General features: G+C 40.9%; 1 protein-coding gene across 6 annotated transcripts in view; it reads left to right on the plus strand.

The window, feature by feature from the left end:
• Nucleotides 1-17,436, plus strand: part of CBFA2T2 (CBFA2/RUNX1 partner transcriptional co-repressor 2) — an 86,817-nt gene that overhangs the window by 48,578 nt on the left and 20,803 nt on the right. For 2 of the 6 annotated variants that reach the window (XM_058176297.1, XM_058176299.1), the window contains exon 2: nt 9,824-9,911. The exons of 3 other annotated variants lie outside the window; for them this stretch is intronic. In XM_058176297.1, coding sequence (XP_058032280.1) covers nt 9,866-9,911 — 46 coding nt within the window. In that variant the 5' untranslated portion in view covers nt 9,824-9,865. Of the gene's footprint in view, nt 1-9,823; nt 9,912-10,064; nt 10,157-17,436 lie in introns of those variants that run through there. One more of the 6 variants, XM_058176301.1, reaches the window with a different exon arrangement.

A 17,436-nucleotide genomic window follows, 5' to 3' on the forward strand; every position in this document is an offset into this window, starting at 1 on the left:
TATGGGAGATAGGAGGACCCTCATTCCAAAGGATTTGCCCAGCCATTTTCATATCCTGGCTTTTATAATACTTCTTCAAAAGCCAGGTACAATTCCTAGGCATATCTAGTGTTAAGGGGGAGACTTCCATGTGTAAATCCCAATAGCAAGGTGGCAAGAAACTATTAATTAGATTAATTAACACATTGGCAAAAGGAATCAGAACACAAAATACAAGCTGAGTGGACATGACCTTGTAGATGACCCTCACTCTGTCAAGGACCTGCTTGGAGTACTAATCTCTAATGATCTGTAACAATATCGCCAAAAGGGCATTAAGGGTTGTAAACCTAATCTTGCGTACCTTCATCTGCCTAGTTTGTGATCTATACCAACTGAAGGCTTCAGCCTTTCTGTGTGGCTGGTTGGTGAATGCACTCTTCAAGGGAAAGGGGATTCACCATCTCTGCAACTGAAAATACTTTATTTTGTTGTATTATGAATTCATAATTCAAGTCCCGGTGCTTGGAGGCCGTACGGGTCTGGATGGGGAGAAACAGGCTCAAGCTCAATCCCTCCAAGACAGAGTGGCTGTGGATGCCGGCATCCCGGTACAGTCAGCTGAGTCCTCGGCTGACTGTTGGGGGCGAGTCATTGGCCCCGATGGAGGGGGTGCGCAACTTGGGCGTCCTCCTGGATGAACGTCTGTCTTTGGAAGATCATTTGACGGCCGTCTCCAGGAGAGCTTTTTACCAGGTTCGCCTGGTGCGCCAGTTGCGCCCCTTTCTAGACCGGGATGCCCTATGCACGGTCACTCACGCCCTCGTGACGTCTCGCCTGGATTACTGCAATGCTCTCTACATGGGGCTCCCCTTGAAGGGCATCCGGAGGCTGCAGTTAGTTCAGAATGCGGCTGCGCGGGTTATAGAGGAGCCCTCGTGGCTCCGTATGACACCTACCCTGCGCAGACTGCACTGGCTACCTGTGGCCTCCCGGGTGCGCTTCAAGGTGTTGGTAACCACCTTTAAAGCGCTCCATGGCATAGGGCCGGGTTATCTGCGGGACCGCCTACTGCTATCGAATACCTCTCACCGACCTGTGCGCTCTCACAGAGAGGGACTCCTCAGGGTGCCGTCAGCTAGACAGTGTCGTCTGGCGACGCCCAGGGGAAGGGCCTTCTCTGTGGGGGCTCCCACCCTCTGGAACGAACTCCCCCCAGGACTCCGTCAACTTCCGGACCTCCGAACCTTCCGTCGCGAGCTTAAGACGCATTTATTCATCTGTGCAGGACTGGCTTAGATTTTAGATTTTAAATTTAGATTTTAAATTTATAGATTTTTAAATTTACAGGGGTTTAAATTTGGTTTTAAGATTTATATTTATATTTTTAATATTTGGCATTAGAATAAGTTTTTTAATAGTTATTTTAATTGTATATAAATGTTTTATGTGCCTGTGAACCGCCCTGAGTCCTTCGGGAGATAGGGCGGTATACAAATTTGAATAAATAATAATAATAATAAAAATACACCCAGGCAAATTAGCCCATGTACTGTTTCACCTGAGCAGTAAGTCATGCACATGAGCAGGATGCATTTACAGGTAGTTCTCACCTGCATTAATGCCCCAAGGCGCAAACTAAGAGCTTTCCTTTTAACTAGGGATTGAACTTGAGACCTCATGCTAAGTATGCATTCTGCCAGTGAACTGTGAAGTGACACATCACATTATTTGTGATGAGCACTGAGCTTAACACTGAGCACCAGTACCAAATGCCACTGCTCTCAAAAAACTCTTAGAATTGCTGTATTGTTTCATAGATCACCACCTATTTCTGATGTATGCTGTCTGATGACCCTGTGCAATGGGAGTGGGTCAGAGGTGGGTTTCAGCAGGTTCTGGAGAACTGGTAGCGGAACCTTTGAGTAGTTTGGAGAACCGGTAGTAAAAATTCTGACTGGCCCTGCCCCCATCTATTCTTTGCCTCCCAAGTTCCAGCTGATTTGGAGGAAATGGGGATTTTGTAGTAACCTTCCCCTGGATGGGGAGGGAATGGAGATTTTACAGTATCCTTCTCCTGCCATGCCCACCAAGCCACGCCCACCAAGCCACACCTATAGAACCAGTAGTAAAAAATTTTGAAACCCACTACTGGAGTGGGTGCATTTCTTTGCAATCCATATTTTATGGCCTTTTAAGGATGCATCAGGGAATAGTGTGACCTTGTCATCTCAGACTGCAAGAAGAATTTCTGTAATCCTTCTAAATGTTGTAGTCAGGCATATGGTGCTACTTTTTTAAAAAAAGCCAGTCAACCTTCCACACTGTGATACTTCCAGCAGAGTAGCTGTGAATCCTAGGGCATTTAATCCAATGCATTAGAAGAGGCCCAGAGTAGGGAAAAGGCAGGACATCTTGCCCAGAAGCTGAGCAAATTTTCCTAACTGTCACTGAGGTATCCCACATCTTACTCTCAAGTGTGAGCTCTTAAAATATCATAAGCTCCTATTCACAGTTTGGCTTCTGGATTGGAGAAAATGCTTATGAGGTAAATACATGTCCTTAGTTTTGAATGATAGTTATGCACCAAATGTCTACTTTTGGATGATGATTCTAATCATTTCAGAGCTTAAGGTTTATTTGCTTGCCAAATCTTTGATTTGTGGGTGGTCTGGAATTACTCTTGTAATTATTACAGACCCTAAGTTGTAAAAAAAGTATGTGAAGAATTTTCCTCCTCACCCTGTGTTTCAAAGACAGCACAATTAGATTTCACTTTAGAATAAGGATAAATATGTATTTCATGTTGAAGGGTCGGGAAGATGTCCTGGGTCTGGAATTTTTAAAGGAAACTTAATAATAGGAACTATCACTCCAGAGTATTCTTAAATTTTTCTTGTTATGACTGACCAGTTCTATGCTTGGAGTCATTAATCTTTCTCATGTTTTCTTGGCTGAAGCATATGCGAAACAGATGCTCACATCTGGAAAGTTTGTGCTGGGCTTCTTTGTTGAAATAAAATAGTTTAAATTGTAACAGATTGCTGGAGGAAAAAACAAAGCTTGTACTGTATTTTTCTCAATACATGAAACTTATCTGCCACATTATTACACTTTTGTCATATTCAACTTTTGTCAATATTTAAAGCACAGGGATGGAGATTAATGCACTTTTTATTAGATTTGTAGAAATTTCCTAAAAACTATTGTTCTTTATGTAATTACTCTACAATTAGCTCTTCTGAATTTTAGCAGCCAGTTCTTCTCACTAACAATTTCTTCGACTGCTGAGTTAGAGCAACTGTTTGCAGATCTCTATTCTACACCATTGAATTATGGATGTTTCCGGAAAATATATGTACAAGTAACTGTACTAAGAATAAATTATTGGATAAGTCAATCAGACAATCAGAATAGAGCTGGAAGGGACCTTGGAGGTTTCCTAGTCCAGCCCCCTGCTCAAGTAGGAGACCCTATATCATTTCAAACAAGTGACTGTCTAATCCAGGGGTCTCCAACCTTGGTCCCTTTAAGACTTGTGGACTTCAACTCCCAGAGTCCCTCAGCCAGCAAAGCTGGCTGAGGAACTCTGGGAGTTGAAGTCCACAAGTCTTAAAGGGACCAAAGTTGGAGACCCCTGGTCTAATCTCTTCTTAAAAACCTCTGGTGATGAAGCACCCACAACTTCAACAGCTGTGAGTGCTTGAGTCCTTGGTATGCTTTGCCACAATCATGAACTCAATATAGTTGTTTTTTTAAAAAAAACAAGGTTGTGATTTGCTTAGCTTTTACCACAATCTTTAATTTGGAGATAATAGCGACTTCTCTTTCAGGGTTTCTGTGTGGTTTCTCATAATGTACATACTTGTGACCAAGTATTAAATTAGCATGAAATAGGCAAATGATGTCGCTACCTTGAAAAATTTTGCCTCACTTCTCGGTCATTTCATGCTTACAAACTTCTTGGCATTCTTTTATGTCACTTTACATCTTTCATATCAATCCAGTACTCTGCTACCATAATAATTCATCCCTGTGTGATCGTGTGTAATCTCTATATTGGCATATGTTTATTTCCTGATCCTCTGCAAACTATGTGTTTGACTGTATAACTTAGTATACTGCTGCCTATCCTTTTCAGTTTTTGCTGTGCTCATTTGAAAACAAACTTTACTTTTTTTTGCTTCCCTGTATACTTACAGAACACTTTGCAGTAGTATTTTTCTGACTTCATTCAAAATCCCTCTTTAACATCTCTTTTCACAAAGCCTTTGGCATAATCTGTTAGTATCATTCCCTATCTTGATTTAACCAATCAACAAATATTAAGCAGCATTTGTAATTGAAAATACCATTGTGCTATCTTAATTCTCTCTCTGTCTCTCCCTCCCTCTCTCTGTCTCTCCCTCCCTCTCCCTCTCTCTCTCTCTCTGGTATCTCTCAGGTTCAAATTTAACTTTAAATAGATTTTTAATTTAAATAGATTTTTAAATAAGGGTTTTTTAAGGGGGGGGGGATTTGACGGGTGGGGGAGAGAACCCGTTGGGGAGGGATCCAGCCCCTGTGCTTGTTCGCGGCACTACTATATCTGGTCTGAAGGCAGGGGGGGAGGGTTCTGTTCCAGGACTAGAGGGTTGTTCAATCTGTACGGTAAGTGGGAGAGGCAGATATGGTGGGGGGGGGCATATCGAGAGTTGGGAGCACGTGCTCGATGTCTGAAAGCGATCACGTGCTCCGGCCCCTCAGTCCCTACCCGTTCCTCGGGTGGCCATGATCCTCAGAGCTTGGATCTTCGGTTGATGTTATGTAATGCCCGGTCCGTGGCTAATAAAGCTCCCCTGATTTGCGATCTTATTCAGGGGGAGTCCGCGGACCTTATGGGCATTACGGAGACCTGGTTGGGTCCAGAGGGGGGGTTCCCCTTGTTGAGCTATGCCCTCCAGGTTTCCGAGCATTTCATCAGCCGAGGGCCCAAGGTAGGGGTGGGGGGGTGGCGGTTGTCATTAAGGAAGATCTAGAGCCGAGAGAGGCCACTGATCCTCAGATTGCCGGCTGTGAATCCCTCTATGTGAGGTGGGGCCATAGGAATCAGTTGGGCTTGTTGATCGCGTACCTGGCTCCTTGCTGCATGACCACAGCCCTGCCCAAGCTGTTGGAGGTACTTGCCGCTGTGGCGGTTGAGACCCCCAGACTGATAGTCATGGGGGATTTCAACCTACCATCAGCTGGCTTGTTATCGACTGCAGCTTGGGAATTCCAGGCTTCCATGACGGCCTTGGACCTGATTCGAGTAAATGATGGCCCTACGCACATGGGGGGAGGCACGCTGGATCTGATTTATATCTCTGGACAGTGGTTAAATGATCTGGAATTAGATGATTTAGTAACAGAACCGATGTCATGGTCCGATCATTTTCTCCTTCTCCTAGACTTCCGAACCGCCACTCACCATTGCAGGGAGACGGAACCTTTACGTTGGTTCCGTCCCAGGCGCCTGATGGACCCCGAGAGGTTCCTGACGGAGCTTGGACCATTCCCTGAGGATCTGGCCCATGGCACGACTGAGGAACCAGTCGTGGCCTGGGAACAGGCCGCGGCTGGGGCCTTGGACCGTGTCGTGCCTTTGCGGCCTCTGACCCGGCGCAGATCTTGTCCGGCCCCTTGGTTCTCCGAGGGGCTGAGGGAGATGAAACGCCGGAGAAGACGCCTAGAGAGCACCTGGAGGTCCAGTCGTTCCGAAGCTGATCGGACACTAGTTAGGTCCTATTCTAGGACCTACCTAGTGGCAATGAGGGAGGCGAGGTGTTCCTACGCCTCCACCCTCATTGCGTCGGCAGATAACCGCCCGGCCGCCCTGTTTCGGGTGACCCGCTCCCTCCTTCATCAGGAGGTGCGGGATGACCCTTTGCAGGGACGTGCCAAGGAGTTTAGTGGTTATCTATACGATAAAATCGCTCAGCTCCGGGATGGTCTGGACCGAAATTGGGATGATCCAAGCGAGGGAGAGGAGGCACGTCTTGTTGAGTCTGTTTGGGATGAGTTTGACCCTGTGGCTCCCGAGGACGTGGACAGGTTGTTGGGGAGGCTTCATGGCACGACATGTTTACTGGACCCGTGTCCTTCCTGGCTGGTACTGGCCACTCAGGAGGTGACACGAGGCTGGCTCCAGAGGATTATTAACGCTTCTTTGTTGGAAGGGGTTTTCCTTGCCGCCTTGAAAGAGGCGGTGGTGAGACCCCTCCTCAAGAAGCCCTCCCTGGACCCAGCTATTTTGGGTAATTATCGTCCAGTCTCCAACCTTCGCTTCGTTGCAAAGGTTGTAGAGAGTGCTGTGGCGCGACAGCTACCCCAATACCTGGATGAAGCCGTCTATCTAGACCCGTTCCAGTCCGGCTTCCGACCCGGATACAGCACGGAGACAGCTTTGGTCGCATTGGTGGATGATCTCTGGAGGGCCAGGGCCAGGGGTTACTCCTCTGCCCTGGTCCTATCAGACCTCTCAGCGGCTTTTGATACCATCGACCATGGTATCTTGCTGCGCCGGTTGGGGGAATTGGGAGTGGGAGGCACTGTGTATCGGTGGTTCTCCTCCTATCTCTCCGACCAGTCGCAGACGGTGTTGACAGGGGGGCAGAGGTCGAGCGCGAGGTGCCTCACTTGTGGGGTGCCACAGGGGTCGATCCTCTCGCCCCTTCTGTTCAACATCTATATGAAGCCGTTGGGTGAGATCATCAGTGGCTTCGGGGTGAGATACCAGCTGTACGCTGATGACACCCAGCTGTACTTTTCCACCTCGGGCCACCCCAATGCTGTCCCGGTGTTTGGAAGCCGTACGGGTCTGGATGGGGAGAAACAGGCTCAAGCTTAATCCCTCCAAGACGGAGTGGCTGTGGATGCCGGCATCCCGATTCAGTCAGCTGCAGCCGCGGCTGACTGTTGGAGGCGAGTTACTGGCCCCAAAGGATAGGGTGCGCAACTTAGGTGTCCTCCTGGATGAACGGCTGTCGTTTGAAGATCATTTGACGGCCGTCTCCAGGAGGGCCTTCTACCAGGTTCACCTGGTTCGGCAGTTGCGCCCCTTCCTTGATTGGGATGCCTTGTGCACAGTCACTCATGCGCTCGTTACCTCTCGCTTGGATTATTGTAATGCTCTCTACATGGGGCTCCCCTTGAAGTGCACTCGGAGGCTTCAGTTAGTCCAGAATGCAGCTGCGCGGGTGATAGAGGGAGCTACGCGTAGCTCCCACGTAACACAGCTCCTGCGCAGACTGCACTGGCTACCTGTGGCCTTTCAAGTGCACTTTAAGGTTTTGGTTACGACCTTTAAAGCGCTCCATGGCTTAGGGCCTGGGTACTTACGGGACCGCCTGCTGTTACCGCATGCCTCCCACCGACCGGTACGCTCTCACAGAGAGGGACTTCTCAGGGTGCCGTCAGCCAAACAATGTCAGCTGGCGGCCCCCAGGGGAAGGTCCTTCTCTGTGGGGGCTCCCACACTCTGGAACGAGCTTCCCCCGGGTTTACGCCAAATACCTGACCTTCGGACCTTCCGCCGCGAACTGAAGACACATCTTTTCACTCGCACAGGGCTGGCTTAAATTTTATCGATTTTAAATTTTCTATTATTAATTTTAATGGGGTTTTAGTTTTATATATTTTAAAGTTTTTTTAGGCCAATTATAAAATAAGTTTTTTAACTTGTATTTTAAATTGTATATTGTATTGTCTGTTTTTTACTTTTGGCTGTACACCGCCCTGAGTCCTTCGGGAGAAGGGCGGTATAAAAATCGAATAAATAATAATAATAATAATAATAATAATAATAATAATAATAATAATAATAATAATAATAATAATAATAATAACAACAACTTGCATGATATATGGAGCTGGGAAAGGATTAGGCTTTATTTTAGATTGTTTTACTATTAGTACTACTATTTAGATTGTTTTACAGATTGTTACTCAGGAGTTAAACGAATCAGTGGCTTACATGCATAGAAGAAAGTTGATAACACCACAATTTTGATGGGATTGTATCGGCCTTGTGGATAACCCTATTATCAACTCAGAACGTTGTTGAAAAGATGCTCTTGTAGCAAGAGTCTAAACTTGCAGACATTTTCTGCCACTGTTTGTTGCAGAAATCCTTGTATAATGACAAGTAGCTTGCTTTGTTTCTGTATCAGAACATTTTGTTGTTGTTATAGAAAAGATGAGATAAGAAACCACTGTAAAAGATACCGTTTATGGGCATGTGACATTTCTCCAGTAATATTGGAAGATAGATTCAAAAGAATTTGAGGACCTGGCTCTGCTGACTCCCATGGTGCTTACAGAGCAGTAATCAATCTTGGGATTGGTTACTGCTTTGAAGATACTTCCCCTGCCTTTTTAACTTTTAATTCATTCTATCCTTATTTTACCTGGCTCCTTTTATTGAAATCCGGTATTTTTTATACAGTTTTTAATGTTTTTAATTGTAACCACCCAGAGTTCCTCCGAGAGATGGACAGTCTCTTAATTTGATACCTGTCCCAGAATAATGTTGCAGCATCCAATTTGGGTTGGTCACTGGGACAGAAGGTTTAGTCTTCTGAGCTTTTGGACTTGTGCTGGAGCCCATCCTCAGGGAACATCTCTCTACCAGAATGTGGTGTACACACATACACATTCACACACACCGTATGTATAATATATATATAGGGATATATATATATATGTTTTTAAAAAATGGAATATTCTGCTCCATTAACCTTTGCACATATTTTTATTGCTAAATTGGAATATAAAATGAAACAGCTGTGTGTGGGAGAGACAAGTATTTGTTTTCGAATTATCTAGTATCTTGTCCATGCTTCAAGGGTTGAATGCTACAAGCTGCTGAGAGCTCACAAGAGGTGTTAAATCCCTTCCCCTCCCACTACATCCTGTGAAATCTGAATGCCAAGGGATCGCTTTCCATCAGTGCTCTGACATCCACTTCTCTAAACATTATGATCATGTTCGGCTTTCTGCGAGCAGCACGGAAGAAAACAGCAATATGATTAAAAATATTATAGATATTAAGATTGTTTCAGTAAAGAGGCCTGTTTCCAAAATGCTACATGTACTTTTTTGAGTCTATCATTCTGGTTAAGAATATAAAAATATCTATCAACAGATTGTAGATCTAAATTTGTCTTCTGCCCCTCCCAAGTGACAGGCACCCGTCCAACTCATTTTACCAGCTATGAGCAAGGTATCCTCACCATGTTATATTCTATCTCTGAATAAATCCAGATCAGATCAATTGTAGAAGAATAGATTAGGCAAACCATCCAAATGTTTTCTCTCACTGCTTGGATTTGAGAACAGCGAAGGATGTTTTCTTCATGTTCCACTTCGTTTTTGTCATTTACTTCTCCTTAGCCTCATCAAATTTTACAGGAAATGATGAAGCTTAACTGCAGAGGGATATAGAGATTGGTGAACTATCTGTATTGAAAATACTTCTATTCAATAAGTGTTTATTGAAATATGTGAAAGGAGATGATAGAAATCAGTAATCTGAAAAGAATGATTTGTATGGCCTTTAATCTTGAAAGATCCAGATGTTTTCTATAAAGCATTTCTTTCTGAAAGCAATTTTAATTAAATGTTCTACTTGGTGGTTCCTGGGTTTCTTTTCTTTTTTGAGAAGGAACCCCCCCCCCTTTTAATGTCAACGGTGTTGTGGATTCCTTCTGTTGTCTGAAATAAATTCAGTGACAAAAGAGTACTTATCTATGCACATTCCATGAGTAAGTGAATTTGTATATATTGATTAAAACAACCCCTATGTATAAATATTATTTTCTTCTAGGGGTGAGAGCCCTTTGAAACCCCAGTAAAATGATCCCATAAGATGGCAACAAACTGCTCCTTCCAATTCCCTTCTCACACAAACTTGTGTAAGTAAGTAAGTAAGTAAGTAAGTAAGTAAGTAAATAAATAAATAAATAAATAAATAAATAAATAAATAAAATAAAGTACGTTCAGAATAAATCAGAAAGGGTTTGTTTTTAATGTATTCTTTCCTCCTGTCCCTCATTATTTCTGTTCAGGTGGAGAAATCCATTTTTCATGATTGAAGAAACCATTGGTTTCAGTCAAAACAGCGTCTCTCTTTTGTTACCAGAATGACAGGCCCCATCAGGCAAGTGATGTCAGGTCACCCAATCAAGGACTTGGCAAAAAAATTATAGAACTCCTGATTTTCCACAGCTAAATTCTGGATTTAACAGAAGTGTCATATGTCCACCTTGGCTAAATAAAAATCATTAGTGCTCATAGATAAGAAGGAAGCCATAGAGACATTTGATTGTGTTAAGTGCCTCTTATACATATGAGACCTCAAATCCATAGCTTTTTCTTCTTACTTATTAACATACTGTTTAATGTTTGGTAGCCTTGAACACTTAGGTTGTCAAGCATTTATATGACTGTCAGTTTTAACCTCAGTACCACCAGTCCTTTGTGTATCACACCTGGATGTGAGCAGGGCTTTGGCTTCCAAGAGCCCTTTGTCTTTGCTCCACAGAGTGTTTATGGTGCATCCACTGGACATGCAATGAAACCTTCAGCTGTGAAGATGCTGTTGGTGGGCCATTTCTCTCCTAAGCTATCTCTGTATTTTTTTCATCATCCCAGGCAACAAACTACTTTCCTGGTCAACATTATGAGGGGATGGTTTGATTTTCCATGTTTTATGTGTTTCAGGGACAACTTGCAATAACTTGGGTTCTCCAAGGATCCATGTCTCACAATTTGGAATTTTATTTTAAAATTTTATTTTATTTTATGTTATTTTATTTAAATCAGACACTTGCTGGCAAATGTCCATTTTCTTTAACAGAAAGAACTGAGTTAAAGAACTAACCTATATGTATTATTTCTTTTTCAAGATAATTCCCCCCCTTTCCAATGTGAAAAAATAGCTTGATGGGAAGCTGAAAACAGATGGTGATGTTCAAAATAAGCATTTAGGCTGGGGAGATGACAAGCCATATTTACTTTCTTATCCACTCAGTAATACCTTCTTTTAGCTGTTTTAAAATACTGTTTTAAAATCAACTACCTGGGAAACACAACAGATTGATGTTGTGGTATGAAGGGTCCTTATAATGTTGATGAAAAAGAAACACAAATGTCTTAGCCTTTTTCAAATTCTAAGTGAATCTTCTGTTCACTTTTTCTAAATTACCTTCCTGGAATATCTTGCCTTAAAATGTAATTTATTATATTAGAATAGATTCATGTTTTTTATTTGAAAAAATATTTTTAAAAAATGAGCCGACAACAATAGGTTAATCTGAAAATTTCTCTTTGGAATTCAAAGTGAAGTCTGTGACTAGCTTTGAATTTCAACATTTGAAGCATTTTTTTTTCTTTTTGCATTGAAGCATAGTCCCTCTGATCACCAGTTTAGAAAACCTGTAGTCTCCCTGCATTCTGTCTTACTAGAAGTGAAGTAAGTAAAGCACTGCAATTAGAAGCCTGAGAACATAGAATATGCATAATATGCATAAAATGGAGAAGTTCATGTTCTTTAAAATCATTGAGTAGATTTGTTTTTATGTGTCATTTTCATTTTGAGGTTAATTTGAGGTGCCCCTTCTTTTAGAATACAGATTTAGAAATTGCTTTTCCAGAGTATGATTCAGTGTTATGTATCTATTAGTAAATAAAAAGCAACAGAGGTAGACTTAAAACTGTTGTAGTAATTTATATACTCTGGATTAGCATAAGAAAGTTATTGAGCTTTTCATTGTGGCTTGATAATAGTAGGTGTTAATTGGTTCATTAATGCTAGAATGGCATGTTGTCTTCAAACGATTATTTTGTGAATGGCCACTATTATTAAACTAATTATCCATCCTGCAATCCATTTCTCTCAGAGTTCACTTATAAAACTTCTTGCCCTGAATCCTAGCCATGAATTTAAGAAGGTAGATTAAACTGGGAGGTTAGACTTGTAGAGTTTTACTTGCCCTCTGAAAATCCTAAGGGAATCCATTTTTTTCTTCAAACATGTGATGCTGTTCTCAGGTCTTTAGTTAGAGTAAACGAAAGGTATATCAGAGTAGAAGTTCCTTTTCATTTGGTTGAAATAACAATATTTACTACTCAGAAATGCATTGTACATTTGTAATAATAAAAAAACATTTATGATGGCGGCCAACAGGGAAATAAATTGGAGTAAGCCATGAAGCTTATGATTTCTAGGTACAGTGCCTAGACTGTAGGATATCTTTCCCATTGGTTTCAGTCATCACTGTAATGTATCAACCTCAAGAAAGGAATAAGGGCCTGGAAGCAATAGATGACATATTTCTATAAATTATCAGATTGGTAAAATAGTCAACCTTCAGTTATCTCCTGCTGCCCCCCTGAATAAAGAAGGCTTCTCTTGCTTACACTGTAGTAAGGGAAGGATCTATTGTTTTCCTGCCTTGCTTTTTTTAAAAAATAATTTTTATTAAACATTTATCAAAAAACAAAAAAGAATCTTTAAACAATAGTTTCTTTCCAACAATTTTGCAACAGTTAAACATTTCTTACTTGTCCATTTTTTCTCCCTTATTTCAATGTATACGTTATACATACAAATCTAATGTTAATTTATTTACGTATATACGTATACAGTGTGCCCAATTTCATTTCTACAAACTAGAAATGCTTCCTCTTATTTGTTGTTACATTTCTACTCCTATATCTTCCTTATTTGATCTTTCTTTGCCTTTTATCTCTCTCCTGTAGCCTTGCTTTTTATATTAGTAGAACTAAATTATACTTCTTGCCCAAGTATTTGAAATAAAGAAGTCCTGAAGTTGAGCTCAACTTCTGAGGTCTAGCATAGGCCTCACTTATGAAGGCATTTGGGGCCAGCAGCTCTGTTGCTAAGTGGCACAGTAATAAAATGAAATGTCACATAAATGCTGCATCCATTGTAAATGCATTCCAAACATATGAATCACAACTATGTGATCACAAAGATGCAGTGATGGCCTCAAATTGCATTTGATTTAAATTCTCCTGCAGTGTAACTTTGAACAGTCTGAATAAATGGTCAGTGAGCAAGAACTACATGCACTTGAACACATCCATGCAGCTTTCTTGGCAGTTGTAGGGATGGATTTTGCCATTGTTCCTTCTGGTTTTGATTTGATTTGACTTTCCATTCCAGGCTATAATCCTGAAACTCCCTGGTGGTTTCCCAGAAAAAAAAAATCTAACAAAGTCTAGCCATGTTAGTTTTTGTATCCAAACAAAGGTCTGCCAGGTGCTACAGTCTGCATTCAAATCATTTAAATACATGGAATTGTATGTTAAAATTGTGTTTCACAGTTGTATATGCACCTTTAGAATATGAATCTTTCCCAACAAGCTCCTTTTTTAAGGAGCAGTATAGTAGCTCTTGAGGTATGTTCACCCACATTAATATAATTATTTTTTCTGCATTGAATGGAATGATAGGGAATAATGTTCTCAAGTTAAAGGGCCTCTGGTAGCTCAGCAGACTAAGTCTGTCTGTTATTAACACAGCTGCTTGCAATTACTGCAAGTTCAAGTCCCACCAGACCCAAGGTTGACTCAGCCTTCCATCCTTTATAAGGTAGGTAAAATGAGGACCCAGATTGTTGGGGGCAATAAAAGTTGACTTTGTATATAATATACAATTGGATGAAGACTATTGCTTAACACAGTGTAAGCCACCCTGAGTCTTCGGAGAAGGGCGGGATATAAATTCAAATTAAAAAAGTTCTTAATGCATAATTTTAAGATGAAAACATAAAGGGTATCAGTGGCAGTTCTAATACAGGGGGGGCAAACATCTGGGTTGGGTGGGCACAACTCATCAGTTGGTGGGTTGCAGGAGATCTTCCAGTGGCATCATTAGAAAGGGTGGGATTCAAAACATTGGCTTCATTTGTTCATAATTTGGAGGATTTTACAAATGGAAATAGAAACGGCTCCTCTTCCCACTCTTATTTTAACCTCTTTTTAAAAGTGTACAAATTCATCAGTTATTTTGCAGAATTTCAGCATCCTGATATTGATTCAAGGGCCGATGGGGAAACGCATGTGGCCGACAGTCAATGGGTTGAGCATCTCTCCTAGTGTGTTATAAAACAGACCTTTTCCACTGGGGTTTTGTAAATAACAGGTTGCTTCATATCTTTTGTCTGTTATGTGAGGAAACTTTTAAAGAAGAACTGCTGTCATGTCTATTACTATTGGAGAGAACCCAAACCACCCCCCCCCCTTTCATTTGCTGTTTTTCTTCTTCTCAGAAATAGGGTCTGCCAACTATGGCAGAATGTGTGACTTAAACAGGTGTTTTGAATTTCCACAGGGTTTTTAGGTGAAGGACAGTAAAAGTCAGCAGAAGAGTTCTTTTGCTAGTTAACATCCTCACCTATTTTCACACTCTGACACTTCTTCTTATTTTCTAAATCCAATGAACAGATTGCCAACAGAAGTAGCTCAATAGCTGTTTGTTTGTTTATCTGTCTATCTATCTTCTATGCTATTTATCTTGAGGAGGCAAATCTAGGCAATTTACAATCTTTCAATAAAATGTCATATAAAACATTAAAACAATAAAAGACCGTACATTTAAAATTCAGTTAAAGTTCTTTTTTATTGGCATTTTAGTCATTCATTGACATCCTGAGGTTCCATTTTTCTTGACTTTGAGTCTTCCATTTTCCTGACTTAGCAGTTCTTGTTTCTCTCTGGAGAAATTTTCCTGATATAGCAACCAAAATATCTCAGGTTGCTAATAAATTCCTTTTTAAATTTAATAGAAAGCACAGTTGCTTTCTTATCTGCTTTTGCTGTATTACCCATTCTTAAAGTTATATTAGTTCATGATTCTGGGATGGCCTCATGTTCTAGATCAGGGGTCCCCAACCCCCGAGCTGTGGTCCGCTACTGAGCCATGAGCCCTTTGTAACCAGGCCATGGAAACACCGGGCAAGTACATGGGCACATTCCCACTTGTGTGCTTGCTGGCTGCTCATGCAGAACCATCCCCATCTCCCCGGTCCACAAAGCCGGAAAGGTTGTGGAACTCTGTTCTAGATAACCTTCTCCATTAAACCTAAATTAATAACACAAGGACAAGCACATCTCCATATCAAAGTTTTTCCTGACTATCAATTGTATAGACGCTTCTAGAAAGCTACAAAACTTCAAGGTTATTGATTGATTATTGACCTCCACGTACTTCATGTATGTATCTATGCTGTAATCACAAAGAAAGGATTTTGCACACATTAGCTTTTTGGCAGGCAAAAACACTTCAAATCTGAGATTTTAACACTAGTGGTAGGCAAAAGAGGACCAAGTTTGGAAATTGAGGTAGCAGTGATTTAAACTCTGATTTAATAATCTGTTCTGGACTTTGGTGTGAATGTAATGATGAATTCTTTTTGTTGTGATTTAATATTGTATCAAAGAGTTCAAACAGAATGGGATATTGGTATACTCAGACTGATTGTTTTAAAACAAATTAATTAGTTAACAGTCCTGATCAAACATTGCATTAGTTGGTAGAGATGCAGAAATTTGTAAAGCCAAGAAATTGGCTACTACATGGAAACATTTCTTTATCTTACCATAATTACATCAGGCTAGTATGTATGTAGTATGTATTATTGCAGAAGAATTCTGGCTTGCAAATGTATCTTATTCTAATTAAATTAGAATTAGTAGTAAGCTCTAGTGTTCTAGGAAGAAATATCTTTTCCTGTACAGTTACTGAATAAACATTTAACTTGTTTATATACCAATAAAGACTACAATTTCCACTCATATTAAAATATGATTAAACCTCTCCCTTTGTATTCAAATTTTGGTTTATTCTTATTCTTAGTTTCTGTGCAGGTTGTTGGGTAGAATCTTGAGTGACAGTTACTAATGACAAGAAATAGAATCTATAACTTCATGTCTAAGCTTCTGATTGGGCAATTCAGTCTGCCTGCTAGTGAATATTGCTGAATTCCAACGTTGTGCCAAGTGTTGAAGGTTGGTTGCAATGTGACTAACTGCTAAGATTTCCTGTGGGCCTTTTCACACCCATTGCTGAAAAAGCAGGTGGTTTGAAGTGAGGGCTCCCTTTGGGGTTTCACACTCCATGCACAACATGCAAAAGTGAAAGACAACCATCAGTTCTGTCCATCCTGAGTCCCCCCCCCCTTTAACAATGGGGGAACAGGGAGGGGGCAGAGAAGTTGAACACAGATGGATATGTTGGAAATCTGTCAATATAAGGAAATGCTGCAGCAGTGTCCCAGATTGCTTGGGAAGTAATTAAATGAGACAGACAATCATTTGTTTATTGAACAAATAACGGGTGGGTGTGTTGTTTAAGCAGATAAGGAGCATACATTTTGATAGGCAACAGTATAAGAGTATTTCTTGCAACAGGTTGGTTAACACAATGGATTTGGCATGATCAAAATAGCTATAGGCGTTAGGTCCTTTTGTCATTTTAGAAAAAAATGTTTCAGTTGAATTCTTCACAGTTTCAAATACAATTCTAGAGTCCTTTACCTTATTGTAAGTATAAAATACCAGTATTCTCTTCTGTGTTTTGTAAAGGATGCTTTATTGATATATATACTCCTTTGCCAGCCTGTTATGACTCTTCATAACCACCTGAGAGTATATTCCCTCCTTAACATCTCTAATATAATATTGAATTGGGAATGTTCAAAATTAACTTTATTGTTAGTAACCTGGATCTATGGAAACATTTAGTTTGTATCCATCCATTTATGATGTTTTCCTATTTGGCAATAGGAGAAAATAGATCACTGTTCTTTAAAACTGTCTTTTGAACTCATTGGGACGCTTTTTATTAACAGACTTTATATATGATTATGTTGTTAAGAGCCTTGCACATAGATACGCTAGAAATGGTGGATTTGTTGGATGCTATTGAAATACATCTAAATGGAGACTATGTTCATTTCTATAAGGTGAATTCTAATAATTTTCATCAGGTTGGTCTGCCTATATATTCCATTAGCTAAGAAAGGTCCATGACCCTGCGCTGATCGGGGGGTGGACTAGATGAGCTTCAATGGCCTTTCCAGTTTTATATTCTGTAATGTGTTTGACCTGAACCAATTAGTTGAACTTAGTCTCTCTGCCTCTGTTATTCCCCCCCCCCTCTCTCTCTCTCTCTCACACACACACACACACACACACACGGAGAGACAGTGAGTCATACACACTGGCTTGGAGATCAGATTCCTCAAAGAGTTATTATGTAAGGATTACTGAAATATAATGTATAGAAATGTTTTGAACTTTCTGAAGCACGGTATAAAAAATTAATATGATTCAAACTTGTTTTTTTCTGTGGCCTACTTTTGTATTTTTTGTCAAGACTCACCAGAATATCCATTTCAGGCAGAGGTGTTT

The sequence above is a fragment of the Ahaetulla prasina genome, chromosome 3 (assembly GCF_028640845.1).
Source record: "Ahaetulla prasina isolate Xishuangbanna chromosome 3, ASM2864084v1, whole genome shotgun sequence".
NCBI classification, from domain to species: Eukaryota; Metazoa; Chordata; class Lepidosauria; order Squamata; family Colubridae; genus Ahaetulla; species Ahaetulla prasina.